Here is a 19,312-nt window from a genome sequence, read left to right on the forward strand (position 1 = left end):
AGGGGCTGCCTCCCGGTCTGTGCTCAGGGATCCCTCCTGGCGGGGCTCAGGAGACCGGCCCGTGGTGCTGGGGTCGTTAAAGTGCAAGTGCCTTAACCCCTGTGCTAGCGTGCGCGCTCTCTGTCTCTGCCTCTGTCTCTGTCTCTGTGCCTGTCTCTCTGTTTCTCTCTTTCTGTCTCTCTCTGTCTCTGTGCCTCTGTCTCTCTGTCTCTGTCTCTCTGTCTGTCTCTGTCTCTCTCTCCCTTCAGGGTGTCACTTAAGTGTACCAAGATGGTGTCTCGGCAGAGGGTCCTGTGTCCCCACCCACCAAGCCCGCCCCAGTGCCCGCCCCTGGCGTGGGCATCCCGGCTCCCACTGGCAGGACAAGTAATCAGGCCGTGGGCTTGGGTCTTAGCGCCAAGACTCGGCTCCCGGGGCCTGGCCGGGGGTCAGACGGGGGCGTGGTGTGGGTGTGGGCTGGGCCTCTCGCTCCGTCCCTGTGTGACCACGGCCACCTGTAGTCCAGGCCCGGGAGCTCTGCGCCAGGGGGATGGTGAGACTCGGGTCTCCTCGCCCTGTCTGTGGGGGTCAGTCCCCCGTCCCTCGCTGGACCTGTGGACTCTGGGGAGCGCCCCGGCCGGCCCCGTCCTGCCCCCTCCAGCTCCGGGAGGGTCGGCGGGGCCTCCGGGAAGCCCTGAGCCAGGCTGCCCAGCTCTGCTTCCCCAGGGAGGGGGGCGCCCCTCCCCTGCTCCTCCACACAGTGCTCAGCGTTTGATGTCAGAAATACTTCCCTCCCCAGACGCAGGGAATGAAGCGCACGCGGGCAGGCGGGCTCGGCTGGCGATGGGAAAACCCCGCGTCCACGAGGCCCTGCCCTTCCCTTCCCGGCCTCGGCCTTCCTGGCCGCCTGGGTGCGAGGTCGGGCTGCCTCCGGCCTCTGGGCTTGGCCCAGGTGTTTGGGACACGGGGGATGAGGGCCCCAGGTGAGACCCCCACCCCCCACCCTGGCGCCTCGCGGGGACCTGCCCTCACAGCTGCTGCCTCGTGCCTGTCGACAGGTCTTGGGTTTGGGAGGCCAGACGTGTTCCGGGGTGCACACCCCCCCCTCACCCCGACCCCCTTCCCTGCAGCCCTGGGAACAGAAGCCTCCCTCTCCCGGGGAGTTCTGTCCCCGCCTGCCCCGGCCCCCAGGGTGGCCCCGGGAGGGCCTGAGGCAGCCTTGAGCTCTTCCGGCTTCTCTCCGGAGTTCCCTGAGTGGAAACCGGCGTGGGGGTGGGGCTCGGGAATAAAGACTGTGGGTGGCCTCTCTTTGCTGTCCTGCACCTCCGTCCTAGGCCCCCGGCCCCGCCCACCTGCCCACACTGCCCCCCTCCCTCCCGCCTGTGGACCTTGGCAGGCCCAGGGGCCCTGGGAGGGGCTGACGGACTTGGGGGATGTGAGCAAGTGGGGTCCGTAGGCCCAGGGGGGCTGCACCCTACTGCCGTGCCCGCGGGGCGCCCTCCGTCAGCACCGTGTGTGGCCTTGGGGGGGTTGGTCCTCCCGCTCTCCCCCGCAGCCCGGCACCGTCCTCGGCCTTTTGGGGGGCGGGCCCGAAGGCTCCCTGTTATTCCCCACCGTGGGGCTCGCGCTGGCCTCCAGGTGGTCCCGGGGACTGGAGTGCAGGAGGGAGGCGGGCGCCGGCCTTTCTCCCGGGAGAAAGCGGCGGGGGGGGGGGGCAGGAGGGGCCGGCAGGGCGGCAGGGGCAGGAAACGGCCTCTCCAGCCCGAGACCCTCACCCTTCACCCTCTGCTCTCCGGGCACCACTGCCCGACGGACAGGACACAGCCAGTCTCAGGGCTTCCCGGGCCCTCGGGATGGGGGGAGTTCTCCGGGGGGCATGCTTCAGCCCAGCCCCGGGGACCCAAGGTCACTGTGGGGCCAGGACCACGGGGACCGAACATTCACCCCCTGCCAGGACCTTCCCCGAGGGGCAGGACGAGGCCTTGGAGCAGAATCTCCCTCCCTGCTCCTACACTTTACCCCTGGCCACATTTGCGGGTTTTGTTGTTGTTGTTGTTGTTGTTGTTTGCTTTTTGGGTCACACCCGGCGATGCACAGGGGTTCCTCCTGGCTCTGCACTCAGGAATCATTCCTGGCGGTGCTCAGGGGACCCTATGGGATGCTGGGAATCGAACCTGGCTTGGCCACGTGCAAGACAAACGCCCTACCCGCTGTGCTATCGATCCAGCCCCCACATTTGCGTTTTAGACTCAAGAAGATCCCATTTGTGGGGGAGGGGGGTGCGCTGGGCAGAGACCTAGGACCGTAGCACCGCGGGTCAGCTGCTGGCCTCGAGTGTGGTCAGCCCAGGTCCCATCAGGAGTGATCCCTGAGCACTGGGCCAGGAGTCGGCCCTGCGCGCAGCTGGGTGTGGCCCCCAAACTGGAGTGAACAAACAGAATCTGGTCTCCACTCCCCCTGGGGGGGATGGGGTGGGGTGGGGGTGCTTGCCTGGTCTCAGCACCTGCTAAAGAAGGGCGCTGAGGGGCTGGAGCCATGGCACAGCGGGGAGGGCGTTTGCCTTGCACTTGGCCGACCCGGGTTCGATTCCCAGCATCCCCTAGGGTCCCCTGAGCACCGCCAGGAGTGATTCCTGAGTGCAGAGCCAGGAGTGACCCCTGAGCATCACTGGGTGACCTGAAAAGCAAAAAAAAAAAAAAAAGTGTGCTGTGGAGGTCACTGCAGCTGCAAACAGTCTCCCCTGTTTGGGCCACAGTGAAGTGCTCCCCGCCCCCCCCCCCAACCTACATAACCTCCTTCTGTGAGCATCAGCATGGAACTGGGTGTTAGATATGCAAATGCTTTGATGTCATGTTTATTTGGAGTCAGGTGTGATCTTCCCGGCACCTCAGCGAGCTGTGGAGAGGTGTGAAGGGGTCAAAAAAAGAATGGCTGAGAAGTCGGGCTGTTCCATCTTCCTGTGATGCACGGGCCCCACGGCGGCCCCCGAAGCTGGGCCAGTGGGCCCGGGGCTCCGTGGACGGGGGACGACGAGGCGTCCGGAGCCCCAGACGGGGGAGGGGAGGGAGGGGAGCGTGGCCGGGGTCCCTCCGGAGCTGGAATCCACTCTCAGTGTGGGACAAGGGTGAGAAGGGGGCGTGAGTCTGCGGCCAGGCCCTGGCCGGGGGCGGGAGACCCCCACGGCCCTTCCCTGTACAGAGAGGCTGGCATGGGTGGGCTCGTTTGGGCCGGCCCCTGGGAAGTTGGTGCCGGGGCTTCCTCCCGGCCCTGCACTCGGGGGGTCACTCCTGGCGGGGCTCCGGGAGCTGGAGGTGCTGGGGGTTGAATCTGGGTCCTGGCCTCTGAGGAGCTTGGGGTGCATTTGAGTTACGCGAGGAGGGGTGGCGTCTCCCCGAGGACCACTCAGAGGTGCCTTCGCCCGCCGCTGCCCCACCCCCCGCCGCCCTCCCTCTGTCCCGACGCCCCTGCCTGGTCCCTGGGCCAGCAGCCAGGAGGGCGCTGTGCCTTTGTCCCGGCCCTTCATTCCCGCACGGTTGGGGTTCTGGGGAGGGAGAGGCCCCTCCCCTTGGCGTGGTGACGGGGATGCGGGGATGCGAGGTGGGGGGCAGGAGGGCACCGGATGGACACTGGGGGCAGCTGAACTGCACGGCGGTGACCCCGCTGCGGGCGGGGATGAGGTCTCCCGGGTGAAGAACATAGCAATTAGCTTCTCCCGGGCTGGCAGGGTCACCGCGGGCGGGCGCGGGGCTGGGAAAGTCATCCTGGCTCCCCGATGCCCCGCGCCTGCTCATTTCTCACACGCCCAGCCCTGCGCCGGGCCTGGCCCTCCAGCGCCGACGCGGAGCGCCGAGACTTCGTGTTCCAAAGGCCGCTGAAAGCCCAGAGGGGCAGCGGGGGGGGGGTGAGGAAGGGGCCGAGAGTGAGGACACAGCAAGTGAGGGGCTAAAAGCAGCAGTACGTGGTCCTGGGGAGGGGGTCCTGGGAGGAGGGCGGAGGGCGTGTGTGAGGTTGGAGTGCTCGGGTCCACCTGTGTATCTGGGGTCAGTCCTCGCTCTGGCCTGCTCAGGTCCCTCACCCCCTGTTGGTCCACCGGTCCTTCCGCCCATCTATCCATCCATCTTCTTTTTTTTTTGGGTCACACCCGGCGATGCCCAGGGGTTCCCTCTGGCTCTGCACCCAGGAATTACCCCTGGCAGTGCTCAGGGCACCCTATGGGATGCTGGGAATCGAACCCGGGTTGGCCGCCTGCAAGGCAAACGCCCTCCCCGCTGTGCTCTCGCTCCAGCCCCTCCACCCGTCTTCTGATCTGTCCCCATCTCCACCCACCCAGCGCCCACCCATGCATCGTCCACCACCCATCATCCGCCAGTCGGTCCACCCAGCACCCACTTGTCTGCCCACCGTCCATTCACCTGTCCATCTGCCATCGTCTGTGTCTCCACGCATCATCCATCTCCATCCACCCACCCACCCATCCTTGTCATCCATCTGTATGTCCATCCACCTGTCCTCTCTCCATCATCCGTCTGTCCATCCATGATCCACCCGTCCACCATCCACCATCCATTCTGTATTCCCATCCACCCACACATCAAGTCTGCCCACACACCCATCCATCCGTCCATCCATCCATCCATCCATCCACCCACCCATCCATCCATCCATCCACACACCCATCCATCCACCCATCCATCCATCTATCCACCCATCCATCCATCTACCCACCACCTATCCATCCATCCATCCATCCATCCACCCACCCACCCACCCATCCATCCACCCATCTACCCATCCATCCATCCATCCATCCATCCATCCATCCACCCACCCACCCACCCACCCATCCATCCATCCATCCATCCATCCATCCATCCATCTATCCATCCATCCATCCACCCATCCACCCATCCACCCACCACCTACCCAGCCATCATCACATGTCCATCTATCTGTCCATCATCTACATGTCCATCTGTCCATCATCCATGTGTCCATCTCTCCACTCATCCACCTGTCCATCTACCCACCCATCATCCACTGCCGTCCGTCCATCCTCCCTCATTCATCAGTCCACACCCGCCCGTGCTTCTGTTCCAGGTACACCCTGGGCGCTGCGGGGGGCACACAGGAGTGGGCGGGGCCCGAGGGCGGGCAGCAGGGGGCTCTGAATGGGCCGGGCGCGCCCCCAACCTGCTGCGTTGGCTTCAGCCCTGGGGTTGGACCCTCCCCGGGGGAAAGCCTTGCCTGCAGGGGTGCAGGGAGGGACTGGGGGCGAGGGGGCGGGTTTGGCTGGAGGGGGCCGGTGGGCCTGAGCCCCTGAGGGTCAGTGCCTGCCGGAAACACAGCAGCACACGCGTTCGGACGCAGGTCCCAGCAGCCGAGGGAAGGGGGGAAGGCCGTGTCCTCAGGTCCAGCTGTGAGCGGCTGGGCCCCCGGGGACAGGAGGGTCCAGGGCCCGGGCGGGAGAGTCCAGTCGGGGGGTCCAGCAGTGAGACCCTGTCCCCGTCCCGGGGGTCCAGCCGCCAATGCCAGGGCCAGGGCAGACGCTCGGCGCAGGGCTCACTCTTCACCCGGATGCGACCTTGGCTGTGGGAAGGCGGGAGATGGCCCGGGCAGGGCGGCTGGGGGGCCTCAGGGGGCACCTGGGCCCGCCCCGCCTGCCCACGCCCCACACTGGGCACTTCCCGAGTCACCTCGCCTCGCTCCAGCCTTTCTCCCTGTCTTGGAGCCGCTCATCTCCCTGAGACCACCCTCCGGCTTGGGAAGGGAATTTTCCCTCCAGCCACCAGCTAAGCCCTCGGGCATGCGCTTTGGCCCGGCTCCGGCAGGCCGCCCTCCTTCCTGGGCCGTCTCATCCTCCCCCTGCCCCCGGCACTGGCCACAGACATCCGCTTCCTGCCCTCCTGCCCAGAAAACCGTCTTGCCGTCGACTGTGCGTTGCCCTGTCGCCAACATCAGCCGCTGACCATTCTCCAGTGAACACCCTCGGGGCCAGGGTCATCTGGGGGGGGGGGTGGAGGAAGGAATGAATGACTTGGTTGGGGGAGGGGGCTGGAGCAATAGCACAGTGGGGAGGGCGTTTGCCTCGCACGCGGCTGACCCGGGTTCGATTCCCAGCATCCCATATGGTCACCTGAGCACCGCCAGGGGTAATTCCTGAGTGCAGAGCCAGGAGTGACCCCTGTGCATCGCCAGGTGTGACCCAAAAAGGAAAAACAAACAAACAAACAGCCCCGGTGGGTGGGTGGCCCTGGCACCTCTTCTGGGTTAGGGAGTTTTCCAGAACACAGCGGGGATGGGAAACTCTATCCCGCAGGGGCTCTGTCCTATGCACGGTGGAATCTTCGCCCTTGGCCTCCCTCCAGCCCCAGAGATGCCACAAGCAGCTCCTCCCCCCGCTTGTGACCACCCGCATGTCCTTAGATGTCCCAGCCGGCCCCTGGCTCGGCTGCTCAGAAGCCCGTGGCCGAGGGGACCCGGGAAAGGCTCGAGTCCAAATCCCTCCCGTGGAAGGGAAATTGGGCGCGGAGAGCTCAAGACTCTCCCGGCCTCCCCCGGGAGCTGCGGGAGGAGGGGGGCTTCAGGGGAGGCTGAGAGGAGAAGAGCTGCCCAGGGGGCAGAGTGTGGGCGCCGGCCGGGGGCCAAACCTGGAGCCCAGCGCTGGGCCCGGCCTGGCCGGCCCCTCACCTCGAGGCCCGATTGCCTTCCTCTGCCGGAACAGCGTCCTCTGTGCTGTCAGCACCTCTGGAGACCCCGAGGGTCAGAAGGGAGCATGTGGGGGGGCTCTTAGAAGCCCGTCACCGCCCATGACCTCATTCCGCCCGGCCCCCCACGACTTAGGGGTGCACTGCGGGGTCTTCCCTCCTGGAGTTGCATCTCTGTTCCCATCCCCCACTTTAGCCCAAGCATCCTACTGGGGTTGGGGGGGTGGGGGGGTGTGGACCCGAAACAGGGCCCTGAGCTCTCCGTCTGCAGCCGGAACTAGCCGGCACTAGGGTGGGAGGTCAGAGGCAGTGTGGAGGCTGGGGCTGGGCAGGCACGCGGCTCTCCAGGAAAAACTCCAGGACGGCTTTTTATTTTATTTTATTTTATTTGCTTTTTGGGTCACACCCGGCAATGCACAGGGGTTGCTCCTGGCTCTGCACTCAGGGATTACTCCTGGCAGTGCTCTGGGGACCCTGTGGGATGCTGGGAATCGAACCCGGGTCGGCCACGTGCAAGGCAAACGCCCTCCCCGCTGTGCTGTCGCTCCAGCCCTGGGGAAGGTTTTTGCTAGGCCCGTGGAGGATCCCAACCGTCCCATCCCAGCGTGAGGTGGGAGGGCCACTGGGCAGACCGCGAGGACAGGGGCCTGCCACCTGGCAGCATTATTCACCCCCGGCCTTTCAGAGGCCTCCATATGCAGCACGCGGCTCGGGAAGCCCCGCGCGATGATTAATGAAAGGGAAATTGAGCCGGCAGGAATGACAAGTTGGGCGAAGTTTCTGGGGCTGGCGGGCTCGCCCCGAGCGTCTCCGCCAGCCTGGAGCGCCACCTAGCGGCGGCAGGGGGTAGCGCCTCCGGCTGCACAGCCCGAGTTACCCTGGTTCCCCTGGCAGTGCTCATGGCCTGGGCACAGCCCGCTTCTCCCAGCGCGGGCACCCCAGGCCAGGCCTGCTGTAGTGAAACTTGGCGAGAGCCCCACTTTCTTATTTTTTAAAATATTTTTATTTTTTAAAAGGTAGGTCACGATATTTTATTGCATTTAATACTCAAACTCCCATCCCACCACCATTCCACCTCCCCAACACCGTATTCCGGATGTTTCCATCCCGAACCCCAACCCCTGTCCCAAAGCACGACCAAAATAACATAGTTTGTATTGTCTGTTATGAAAGACCGCTGAAAATACTACAAAAAAGTATCCCTAGAGGAGACAGTGTGAAGATTGTTCTGTTTGGGCAGGGACCATTACGACATCCTTTAGGATATCACTAACATGCTGTTAAAGGCTGAGTTATTCGAGCTGTCGTATGTATATCTGGAAATACGTATATGCGCATAGCACTGTAGCACTGTCGTCCCATTGTTCATTGATTTGCTCAAGCGGGCACCAGTAATGTCTCCATCGTGAGACTTGTTGTAACTGTTTTTTGCATATCGAATACGCCACGGGGAGCTTGCCAGGCTCTGTCATGCAGGTGGGATACTCTCAGTACCTTGCCGGGCTCTCCGAGAGGGATAGAGGAATTGAACCCAGGTCAGCCACATGCAGGGCAAATGCCCTACCCGCTGTGCTATCGCTCCAGTCCATATATATGCATGTATATATGTATACATTTCCCTCTACGATTGGTTGCCTGCTATTTGAACCCCGTCAGGTGTGGTGTGGCACTCTTGGATAATGGGTAGGGAGTGCCTTATGGTGTGCCGTGTGGCTGCATTTGTGGCCTCGAGGCCCAGGAATACACTCACTCACGCATGAGGCTCGGCCCGAGCTTGTGGAGAGCGGCCTTGAGCGTGGCCTCGGTTGGGTTGTGGGGTTTTTCGGCTGCCGGGGGGGCTGGGTCCCTTGGGGCGGGGAGGGCTCTCACCCGCCCCCCTCCGCCCCCCCTTCCCCGAGTGAAATGGCCTGGTGGGGAGCCGGGTGTCATGGTTATGGCGGGTGGCCTGTAGCTCCCTCCCGGGGGTAAGCCAAAAGCCATGCGGTCTGATGCGGGTCCTCACTCTTCCGCCCTCATGCCCCCCCGGACCCCTCCTCCCTCCCGCGTCCCCTCTTTCCAGACTCCTCTGCCTTCCGGAAGGTTCTGCCCACGGCACCTTCCAGATTCTCGCATTTGCCCCCTAATGTTCCCGTGGCGCCCCGCACTCTCGGAGCAGCTGGACATGGTGACGCTGGTCTGCAGCGGAGTGACCCGCTGACCACACGCACCCTCTCCCTTCGGGCTCCCGTCACCTCCTCCACCCTGCCCTGTCTGCTGTACCCCCTGCCGCCCGGCGGGGGATGCGGATGCAGGTTGCTTGCTCCCCCTTGGGCCGCCTCCCTCATGACTTTTGCACTTGCCATTCCTTCTAGAACATTCTCTCCCCCTACCCCCCATCCCCAGTTATTTGCTTGATTCGTTTATCTTAGGGGTGGGCGTGGCCCAGCTGCTGTGATGCTCAGGGCTTCCTCCTGGCTCTGCACTCAGGGCTCACTCCTGGGCCCAGTGCTCTGGGAGACCATCTGGGAGGCCCGGGGTCGAACCCGGGCCGACCGTGTGTAAGGCAAGCACGGTCTGGGCCGGACGCTCTCTCTGGCTCTCCCCCTGGTTAGGTACGCGGCTCCTCCTGCTCTTCCCCGTGGATCCCTCCTCAGTTGCCTCGGGTGAGAGGCCCGGCCTGGCTCCGGGCCCTGATTGCTCTCTCCCTCCTTCCTGGCCTTCCTCGCCCACACCGGGATCTCCAGGTTCCCCGGCCTGCCACCACCTGGGACGGGTGTGCCGAGGCATGGCCACCCCCAGGGAGCGCCCCGCCCCTGCCCCATCTCCCCCTCTGCCTTCACCTTTGCTGACACTCGGGGTCTCTGGGGGCAGGCCTGAGCTCGCCTTGTGGGGGTGTCAGCAGGGCTCAGCCCGGAAGTGACGAGGCCAGAGCCTGGTTCCGGCCCCCCACTGCCTATCATTGAGACTCGCTACAGGGGCTGAAGCGATAGCACAGTGGGGAGGGCATTTGCCTTGCACGCAGCTGACCCGGGTTCGATTCCCAGCATCCCATAGGGTCTCCTGAGCACTGCCAGGAGTAATTCCTGAGTGCAGAGCCAGGAGGAACCCCCTGTGCATACCGGGTGTGACCCAAAAACCAAAAAAAAAGAGAAAGAAAGAAAGAAAGAAAGAAAGAAAGAAAGAAAGAAAGAAAGAAAGAAAGAAAGAAAGAAAGAAAAAAAAGAAAGAAAGAAAGAAAAAGAAAGAAACTCACTATACCCTGAAAGGCAGGCGAGGGGCAGGAAACCCGGCGTGGAATGTTCTAGGCCTCCTCCCGCCCGGGGCCTCAGGAGGCAGTTGCTCTCAGAGGCTCTGGGAGGGTCTTTCTCTAACGTGCTGTCGCAGTGAGCCCTCGCTTCTCAGTCAACCTGGGGTGGGGCGGGGGGGGGAGCGTGCACCCCTGGGACCCCCATTGAGGCGGACAGGGAGGGGTGTCGTCGGTGTGCAGGCCTGGTGCTGGCCTAGCGGGACGGAGGCAGTGGCGGGACACGCCCCCTCCCCAGCCTCCCCGGAGCCCCTTGCAGTGTCCGGAGCTCCTGGGGACCGGGAGCGAATAAACTGTGTTTGGGTCACACCCAGCGATGCTCAGGGGCTCCTCCTGGCTCTGCAGTCCGGGCAGCTGCGAGATGCGGGGCATCGAACCCAGGCGGGCCGCGAGCAGGGCACACGCCCTCCCCGCTGGGCTCCCTCCGGCCCCCGGTTTACAAGTTTCTCCACCTGGTTTGCCTCCTCAGGGGAGCGAGGTGCTGGGGACCCCCCACCCCGGGAGGAACCCCATCCCCCCACCTGGAACCCCGCCCCCCGGAACGACCTGCCTGACCGCCCTCCTCTCTCCGCAGCTCTGCGGCTGTGGTCTGCTGGGCGTGGGCATCTGGCTGTCCGTGTCCCAGGGCGACTTCGCCACCTTCTCCCCCAGCTTCCCGTCGCTGTCCGCGGCCAACCTGGTCATCGCCGTGGGCACCATCGTCATGGTGACCGGCTTCCTGGGCTGCCTGGGGGCCATCAAGGAAAACAAGTGCCTCCTCCTCAGTGTAAGTCGGACCCCAGCACTCCCATCCCCCCACAGACTCTGCCCCCCCCCACTCCATAGGCAAGGCCCGGGGAGGTCAGCTGACCTGGCTGTCCAGTCCCAACCCAGTGGGGAAATTGCTTCTAGAATGTTCCTTGCCTGACCACACCCCTCTTTCTCCTGATGAGATGAGCCCTCATTGTCCCTCCTCCTCCTCCTCCTCCTCCTCCTCCTCCTCCTCCTCCTCCTCCTCCTCCTCCTCCTCTTCCTCCTCCTCCTCTTCTCCTCACTGGTGGCCACCCGGGGACCCCACTTGCCACGGCCACCCGCCCACCCCCGGCCCTTGCCTTTGCAGTTTTTCATTGTCCTGTTGGTCATCCTTCTGGCGGAGCTGATCTTACTGATCCTCTTCTTCGTCTACATGGACAAGGTGAGCCCCCCAGGGCATGGCGGGGGGGGGGGGGGCGGGGCAGAGGACCAGCTTGGGCCGGAAGTACCCTGGTGGGAGGGCAAGTGAGCCTGGGGGTGGGTTGGTATTCACTTGTCCCTCAGGGAGTTTGAGAAAGGGGACCCCCGAGTTCCTGGGGTGCAGCTCAGGCCTCGGGTGCTCAGGGATGCTGAAGCATCACTGTCACTGTCACTGTCATCCCGTTGCTCATCGATTTGTTTGAGCGGGCACCAGTAACGTCTCATTGAGAGACTTGTTGTGACTGTTTTTGGCATATCCAATACCCCATGGGGAGCTTGCCAGGCTCTGCCGTGCAGGCGGGACACTCTCGGTAGCTTGCCCGGCTCTCCGAGAGGGACGGAGGAATCGAACCCGGGTCGGCCGCGTGAAAGCCCAACTGCTGTGCTATCGCTCCAGCCCTGAAGCGTCACCCCCGGAAATGCCGAGCCAGTTTCGTGGTGGCTGTGGGGAGACCCTGCCGTTGAGGCCGCCCCCATCCCTTTCCCGAGACGTTCGAGGCTGGGGGCTTGAGGAGGGTGACCCCACCGGCCCTCCTGGGCCAGGCGGCTGGAGGACTCTGCACTCAGGGCTGGTGCTCCCGTGCTGGACTGGCCAGCGCTGTCTCTTGGGCGCATTCGTGGACCCCCAGAACCACGTGACTGTGTTTGGGGGTCCCTGAAGGCGAGGCCCAGGCTACCCCGACTGGTGGAGTTTTTCTTGGGCCAGGAGGCAGGGCCCCTTCGCACGTGGGGAAAGGGAAGGGTCCGAGGTTCTTGGCCCGTTACAGGAAGCATTTATCCGCCCACCCTGAGCGCGACGCTTTTTCCAGCAGCGCAGATAACTGCGGCCAGCCGGAGTCAGTCTCTCTGGCTGGGGGTCTCGGGGTAGAGGGATGGGCCCAGCCCCAGGCAGCCAGGGCTCAGCCCGCAGCTCCAGCGGACACGGGGCGGGGCGGGGCGGGGCGGGGCGGGTCAGGGCGGGGCGGGGCGGGAGGAGCTGGCCCTCCCGGTGACCCCCGGTGCCCTCTCCCGGGGACAGGTGAACGAGAACGCCAGGAAGGACCTGAAGGAGGGGCTGCTGCTGTACAACACGGAGAACAACGTGGGGCTCAAGAACGCCTGGAACATCATCCAGGCAGAGGTGGGCTGCGGGGAGGGGGCCGACCTGGGGTTCCACGGGCGGGGCTGGGGGGGGGGGCTCGAAGTGTCCAGCAGGGGGCGCGAAGGAGCCAGAGCCTTGATGATCCCTAGGAGCTTTGGGGGGCGGGGGGAAGGGGTTTGGTTTTTGTTTTTGCTTTTTCTGTTTGTTTTGGGACCTCACCCAGCAGTGCTCCGGAATGATTCCTGATGGGGACTCGGGGAACCATACGGGAGGCGGGGGCTCGAACCAAGTTTGGCCTTGTGCAGGGCAAACAGCCTGCCCAATGTGCTGTCCACTCTGCCTCAGAGTTTCTTTTTTTTTTTCTTTTTGGGTCACAACTGATGATGCACAAGGGTTACTCCTGGCTCTAGAGCACTCAGGAATTGCTCCTGGCAGTGCTCAGGGGACCCTATGGGATGCTGGGAATCGAACCTGGGTCGGCTGCGTGCAAGGCAAACACCCTCCCCGCTGTGCTATCGCTCCAACCCCTGTTTTTGTTTTTTGGTTTTGTTTTGCTTTTGGATCATATCCAGCGTTGTTGGCCGGGCTCAGGGGACGATATGGGGGCCCGGGGGTCGCACCCTGGTTGGCTGGCTGTGTGCAAGGCAAAGCACACACCCACTGTAACATCGAGAAGCTTTGTTTGTGTTTCTTCACTGCGGGAGGTCCACACCCAGTGGTGCCCAGGGGTTACTCCTGGCTCTGCACTCGGGAATCATTTCTAGCAGTGCTTGGGGGCGGGGCTTACGGGATGCCGGGGATGGAAACCTGGGTCCGGGGCTTGTAAGGCCAACGCCCTCCCCACTGCACTATAGCTGTGGCCCGCGGTGGTGGCCAAGCTTTGACTTTAGCAGCAGACCCCCCCCCCCCATGAGGGTTGGGCAAGGAGGCACTGATTCTGAGACGGGCACCCATAGGAAGCGGCCCCCAGGTCAACCCCTGACCGTGGTGGGTTCCCTGGGGACACCGGATGGGTGCTCTGAGCTGGGAGAGATGGGGGTGCATGGCCGCCTTCCCCACAGCACCCCCTCCAGGCAGGAGCCGACCCCTCCTTTTCGCCTGGTGGGCGGAGGCTCCTCCCCTTTGTCCCCTGGGCTGGACCCCCGGGGGCTACCGCAGGGGAGCGGGCCAGCGGGAGGGCAGGGCCGGCAGGAAGGGTCCAGGGGCCCCGGCGCCGCTCACCGGCCGCGTGCCCGCCTGCTGCCCTGCAGATGCGCTGCTGCGGCGTCACGGACTACACGGACTGGTACCCGGTGCTGGGCGACAACACGGTCCCCGACCGCTGCTGCATGGAGAACTCGCAGGGCTGCGGGCGCAACGCCACCACGTCCTGGTGGAAGACGGTGAGGCCCCGGGGGTGGGCCTGGGGAGGGCGTAGGGGGAGGGAGGAGGCCGCTGGACCGCAGTTGGGGGGGTCTGAGGGTGGGTCGGAGGCGGTGCAGTGCGGCCGGGTGGCGGGGAGCCCCCGGGTGGGGCGGCACAGGCCCCGGGGAAGTGAGGCGGGGTCCGGGTAGGGGGGCTGGAGGTCATGCTGGGGCCTCACGCCGTTGCCTTTCTCCCCAGGGCTGCTATGAGAAGGTGAAGATGTGGTTTGATGAGAATAAGCACGTGCTCGGCACTGTGGGAATGTGCATCCTCATTATGCAGGTAAGGGGCGGGGCTGAGGCGGAACCCATGCGAGAGCAGATGGGGGGGGTCCATCCCCAGACAGGCCACGCCTCCGGACAGGCCCTGCCCCTGAAAGGCCCCGCCCCAGACAGGCCCTACCCCCAGACAGGCCCCGCCTCCAGACAGGCCCCGCCCCAGAAGGCCCTGCCGCTAGACACGCCCCAGACAGGTCCCGCCCCCAGACAGGCCCCGCCCCAGAAGGCCCCACCCCATACAGGCCACGCCTCCGGACAGGCCCGCGCCCAGACAGACCCCACCTCCAGGCGGGCCCCAGACAGGTCCCGCCCTAGAAGGCCCCGCCCTCAGACAGGTGCCACCCCAGAAGTTCCCGCCCCAGAAGGCCTCTCCCCCAGAACTTTCAGCGCTTAATCCTGGTGATGCCCAGGGACCAGGTGGTGTGAGGGATCATCAAGTCCCGGCCTCCCCTGCACTGCAGCCCTTTGAACCCTCTCAGGCTACCCCAGCCCAGCTTTGCTTCATTCTTTTTTTGTTTTTTTGGGGGGTTTTTTTTTGCTTTTTGGATCACACTCGGCGATGCTCAGGAGTTGCTCCTGGCTCATGCACTCAGGAATCACTCCTGGCGGTGCTCGGGGGACCCTATGGGATGGTGGGAATCTAACCTGGGTCGGCCGCGTGCAAGGCAAACGCCCTACCCTCTGTGCTACCGCTTCAGCCCCCCAGCCTTGCTTCATTCTTCTTGCGGCCCTGGACCCCCCCTGGCTAGGCCCTGGGGAGGCGAATTTCCATGCTGTCACTTTTCTAACCTTGAATTTTCCTGGGTTGGGGCGTCTGGGCCTACCAGGTTTCTCTGCGGCTTTTCTGCTTCCCCAGCCAGCCTGCACCCTCTCCGAGGGGCATAGAGCGGGGCTCCCCCAGGCTGCCCAGGCCTGGGTGTGAGTGCCGGGGACACCGCCCCTGCTGCCAGGCGCCAGGCGTGTCCCTGTTTCCACCTCATCCTGCTGCGCTCCAGCCGGTCCCCTCGGGGACTGAAGTGAGCAGCCGAGGGCCCTCCCGGGAGTGCGTTGGTACTGGTCTGAGCACGGCATCCTCAGAGGTCCCCGCTGCACCCAGAGGCCCTGGCGTGTCGCAGACCCCGCCTGGCGCCCGCTGCTCACAGGGCTCTGTGCACACTGCCCGCAAGGGCTGTCCCCGGGATGTGCTCCTGAGCCGGCTTCTGGGCCACCCTGCTGCCCCCTCTCCTAGCCCCAGCCCTCGTGTTGCAAACGCACAGCGGCCCTGGCCGCTGGCTTCAGAGGTCTGTGGGGCCGGGGGCCACCTCCTGAAGCCCTTTCCTCCCCCCGATCTTGTCTCAAAGATTCTGGGCATGGCCTTCTCCATGACCCTCTTCCAGCACATACACCGGACGGGGAAGAAGTACGACGCCTGAGCGGGCGGCAGAGCCCGCAGCCCCCTGGGGACTCAGTGCCAGGGAAGATTGGAGCTTTGTGTCGCCTGCCTGGACTCTTCGGACTGCTGCCCCCAACTTCCGCCTCGCCCCACCTCCACCTTGCTGGGTGGGGGGGAGGGGGCGGGGGGCCAGGGAGGAGGAGGCCTGCAGAGACCTTGGGGTGCCCGGCAAGGGACACCTGGATTCCTGCGCCTGTGTATTTGCCAAAGAAGACAGGGTGTGGCGGAGTGGGGGGCTGCCCCCGTAGCCCCCCGAGCACCCATGCGTTTCTGCCCCGGTCTTTCCTTACACTGATGTTTAGTCCCTTTGTGGGGTGTGAAGTGGGCCCCCCTCACGCCCCTCCCCCAGGGGAGAGACCGCCTTGGAGGCCCCCTGGAGGCAGAGGGGGCGCTGGTGGGCCTCCAGCAAGACCCCCCCCCCAGGATTTTATACCTTCCAGCGTCACTTTTTTAAAATTTTATTTTACTCCGATTATGATTATTCAGGACTGTTCTCTCTCCCGTAACTTAGGGGTAGCTTTCTGATTTATACCTTTTTACCGTGTTGATTTCTGTAATGGTTTGGTTTATCTTATTTTTTCCTTTTGAGGGTGGGGATGGGTGGGAAGTGAGGACCCCCATGGGAGGGGGTGATGAGAAACCCGGAAGGCTCTGAGGTGGGGGAGGGGGCGGGCAGTGGCTGGGGACTCAAGTGGGCATCTGGGGCACAGGGGCCTGGAAGAGGCAGGTGGGCTTTGGGGGACACAGAGTCTGTGGAGCTGCCTCCTCAAGGGGGTCCCACATGGCTGGAGCGTGCAGGTGGGGGGCAAGGAGGCGTCTGCCCTATGCTTTGGCAGGGCCCGACCATTGTCCTCATGGTCTTTTTGTCCTTGCTGTCCAGTTTCCTTCCTTCCCTTCTGCCCTCGGCTGCCCCCTCAGACCCCAGGGGCAGTCAACGGTCCCTGCAAAAGCCCCGAGACTTCACAGACATTCCTTCTAGAAGCTCCCAGACACGGGGCCTCTTTGGGTAGACGCTGCTCTCTGGTTCTTGGAGCTTCTGGAAGGGGGAGCAGACCCTGGAGTCCGTGGCTCACACAGTGACCGAGGACCCGGGGCCGTGGGGGCGGGAAGGCGGAGCTGGTGATGTGACCATTCCGACCAGATCCTTGCTGAGAGGAGGGGCGGGGGCCCAGGTCATCGTCCGGGTTCATTGATGATGGATGGGCAGGATGAGCTCAGGAGAGGGCAGAGGGCAGAGGGAAGTGAAGGTCCCCAGGTGGGCAGTGTGGCAGGGCCCGGTGGGACCCCACTGCACACTCACCAGCACCCGCCCTGGATGAGTGTCATTGCGATTGACAATGATGTCGGGAATCCATGAGACTGAGCGGGAGAAGGTTGCCCACCTGCCTTCCCTCTCACCACTGGGTGTGGGGTCCCCGCCCCAGCCTGCATCTGTGTGTCCATCCCCAGAGCTGAGACCCCCGTGTCCAGCCCTGTTCACCTCAGTGAACTGCAGCTGGGACCAGCAGTAGAGAAGGTCTTGATGTGGGGGTGCTGGGAGGGTTAGACGGGGGTGCCTCAGAGTCAAAAGCTGAGGAGCTGGGGGTGGTGATGGATACACCAGCCCCCACTGGCTCCTCTAACCCCTTTTGTCTCCCTGGGAACCACCACCCACAAAGTGGGGAGCAGAGCAGCGACCGTTTCGCAGAGAAACTGCCCAAGAGATGCCATCTCCGTCCCCCAGCGGAAGCCCAGGACCTAAGGCGTGTGCGCTTGGGGCGGGGGCTGATGTGTTTATACCCATCAATGCAATTTCTCGTTTCCCTTCTGATCAACCACGAGCACCTAGCTTCTTGAGGTGCATAACTTGTGTTTCCAGAGCGTCAGGGACCTCGGGTCCTTGGAGCCTGTGCCCCTGTCACCCTGCACCGCCTCCACTGATGCCAGAGCTTAGTCCGTAGAGCCAGATGCCCCAAAAGCCATTGGGCGGAGTGGGGAAGGGTGCCTGCACGGTGTGGGCGGGGTCTCCCAAGCCACACCCACAATGAGCCACGCCCCCGTCCGTGCCACGCCCACCCACAAAGCCACGCCCACCACACCCAGGCCTTGCCGAGCCACATCCCACGCGCTCCCCGCGTGCTCTCCCGCCAGGATCTCTTAGGGGGAAGGGGTAAGAGGGAGCTGCCGCAGCCCCTCTCTCGGGCTTCCCCCGCCGGGCTGCAGGCTCAATCGAGGTCAGGCTTTTGTGGGCGATCCCACGGGGAGGAACGGGGTGCATCCTCGGCCCATCCCGGTGAGGAGGGACTGCGGAGGGTCGGGACCCCGGTGAGGCCAGGGGGCCCAAGAAGCTGACCCACCGCACCGTCTGGCGCAGATGTCCGAACGACCGCTCCCCCCCTCGCTCTGGGAGGCAGAGAGCCCAGGACGCCGCTGCCCCCTCCCCCGGCCCCGCCCACCCGCCAGCGGGGAGGTGCTAACGTGCAGGGACCTGGCACCTGGAGGGGCTTACGGGCAGGGGGCTCGGCCCGTCTCTGCCTCTGCCCTTCGCGGTCCGGCCCTTCTGTGTCCTCCTGCTTGCCCCCTGGGTGGGCAGCGAGGGGTTCCTGCCCTCCCCCCGCCCTGAGCAGGCCCCCCCAGGAGAGCGGGGGAGCAGGCGTGTGCGGGTGGGGCTCAGGTGCATTTTCTGCTTGCAAATGCCGTGTCTGCGCGTCCCCCACCTGGTCGGGCTCTCTCGATCGCCATGTTTTTAGCATGTTTTTCAATAAAAGGCTGGCCGCCGTGTCAGAAGCACAAGCAGACTGTCGCCGGCGTGTATTTGTGGGACCCTGCCTTCTGTCTCCGACGACCCTGCCGGGCCCGCCTCCCCTGCCAGCAGGGGCAGCTCCCCCCCCACCCCAGCCTGGGGCTGGAGTGCCTGGAATCCCGGCCCCCTCGCTTGCCATGGGGTTGATCCAAACTCTGCCTGGGGGGTCCCGGCTGTAAGGACCCCATTTATGGTTTTCTGAGGGGGCGGGGTGGGCTATGACCACCCCCCAGTCCCTCTGCACTTTCTGGGCTTCCCCTGGATTGACGTGTCCTCTTGGAATGAGGGGTCTGGGTTGCGCTGAAAGGGCCCCCCAAGGGGACCGAGGGAGGTGTGAGAACTGGGTGGCGCCCCTGCCCCCCAAGTGTGTGTCTCAGAAACTACCCGGCTTAGGGGCTGGAGCGAGAGCACAGCGGGGAGGGCGTTTGCCTTGCATGCAGCCGACCTGGGTTCAATTCCCAGCATCCCATAAAGTCCCCTGAGCACCGCCAGGAGTAATTCCTGAGTGCAGAGCCAGGAGGAACCCCTGACCATTGCCGGGTATGACACAAAAAGAAAAAAAAAAAACCACCCGGCTTACTGAGGCTGGGCAGGGTGATGGGGGTGAGGTGCCCCTCAGTCCCCTTGCTCTGGGGTGGGGATGAAGGGGGACCATGCTGTGGGGGACTCAGGCCCCCCGCCCCCATATCTCCCTTTCCTGGAGAGACAGCCCCACGCCACAGACCTGCCCAGAGCACACAGCCCTCCTCTCCCACACCCCAGAGAGTTTGCTGGGGGCGGAGGCGTGGGCAGAGGGGGGCCCGGGGAGGGGCTGTGGAAGAGAGGGGTGGGGGGGAGTGGCTGAGATCTGGGCAAGCCAGAGCTGGTCCTGCGTCCCTGCAGCCTTCTCAGCCACTCCTGTGCCCTCCCCCAGGGACGCGGAGCTGAGCTGGGCGGTGCCCGCGTGGGGCAGGCAGGGGGCGTCTCGGGCCAGCCCTGGGCTGCGGTCAGGTGGGCCAAAGCAGGAAGGCAGGGCTGGCCCGCCCTGTCCTCCTGCGCCCCCCCCCCCCCGCCCGGGATTCTCGTTCCTAGGGAGGCTGCTTCGGGGCGCTGGAGGTCGCGAGGGCCACCCCCATCTCTGTGCATGTGGGGGTGGTGCTCAGTAGAAGCTGGCGGTT

At 64.4% G+C, this 19,312-nt stretch overlaps 1 protein-coding gene across 4 annotated transcripts in view; it reads left to right on the plus strand.

Annotated features, from left to right (window-relative positions):
* TSPAN9 (tetraspanin 9) overlaps positions 1 to 18,148 on the plus strand; it is a 213,495-nt gene extending 195,347 nt beyond the window's left edge. For all 4 annotated transcript variants that reach the window (XM_055142856.1, XM_055142858.1, XM_055142857.1 and 1 more), the window contains 6 exons: positions 10,541 to 10,732; positions 11,066 to 11,140; positions 12,197 to 12,298; positions 13,510 to 13,641; positions 13,862 to 13,945; positions 15,282 to 18,148. In XM_055142856.1, the coding sequence (XP_054998831.1) occupies positions 10,541 to 10,732; positions 11,066 to 11,140; positions 12,197 to 12,298; positions 13,510 to 13,641; positions 13,862 to 13,945; positions 15,282 to 15,353 (657 nt within the window). In that variant the 3' untranslated portion in view covers positions 15,354 to 18,148. The remainder of the gene's footprint in view (positions 1 to 10,540; positions 10,733 to 11,065; positions 11,141 to 12,196; positions 12,299 to 13,509; positions 13,642 to 13,861; positions 13,946 to 15,281) is intronic.
* The last annotated feature ends 1,164 nt before the right edge of the window (positions 18,149 to 19,312 follow it).

This window comes from Sorex araneus, chromosome 6 (genome assembly GCF_027595985.1).
Source record: "Sorex araneus isolate mSorAra2 chromosome 6, mSorAra2.pri, whole genome shotgun sequence".
Taxonomy (NCBI): Eukaryota; Metazoa; Chordata; class Mammalia; order Eulipotyphla; family Soricidae; genus Sorex; species Sorex araneus.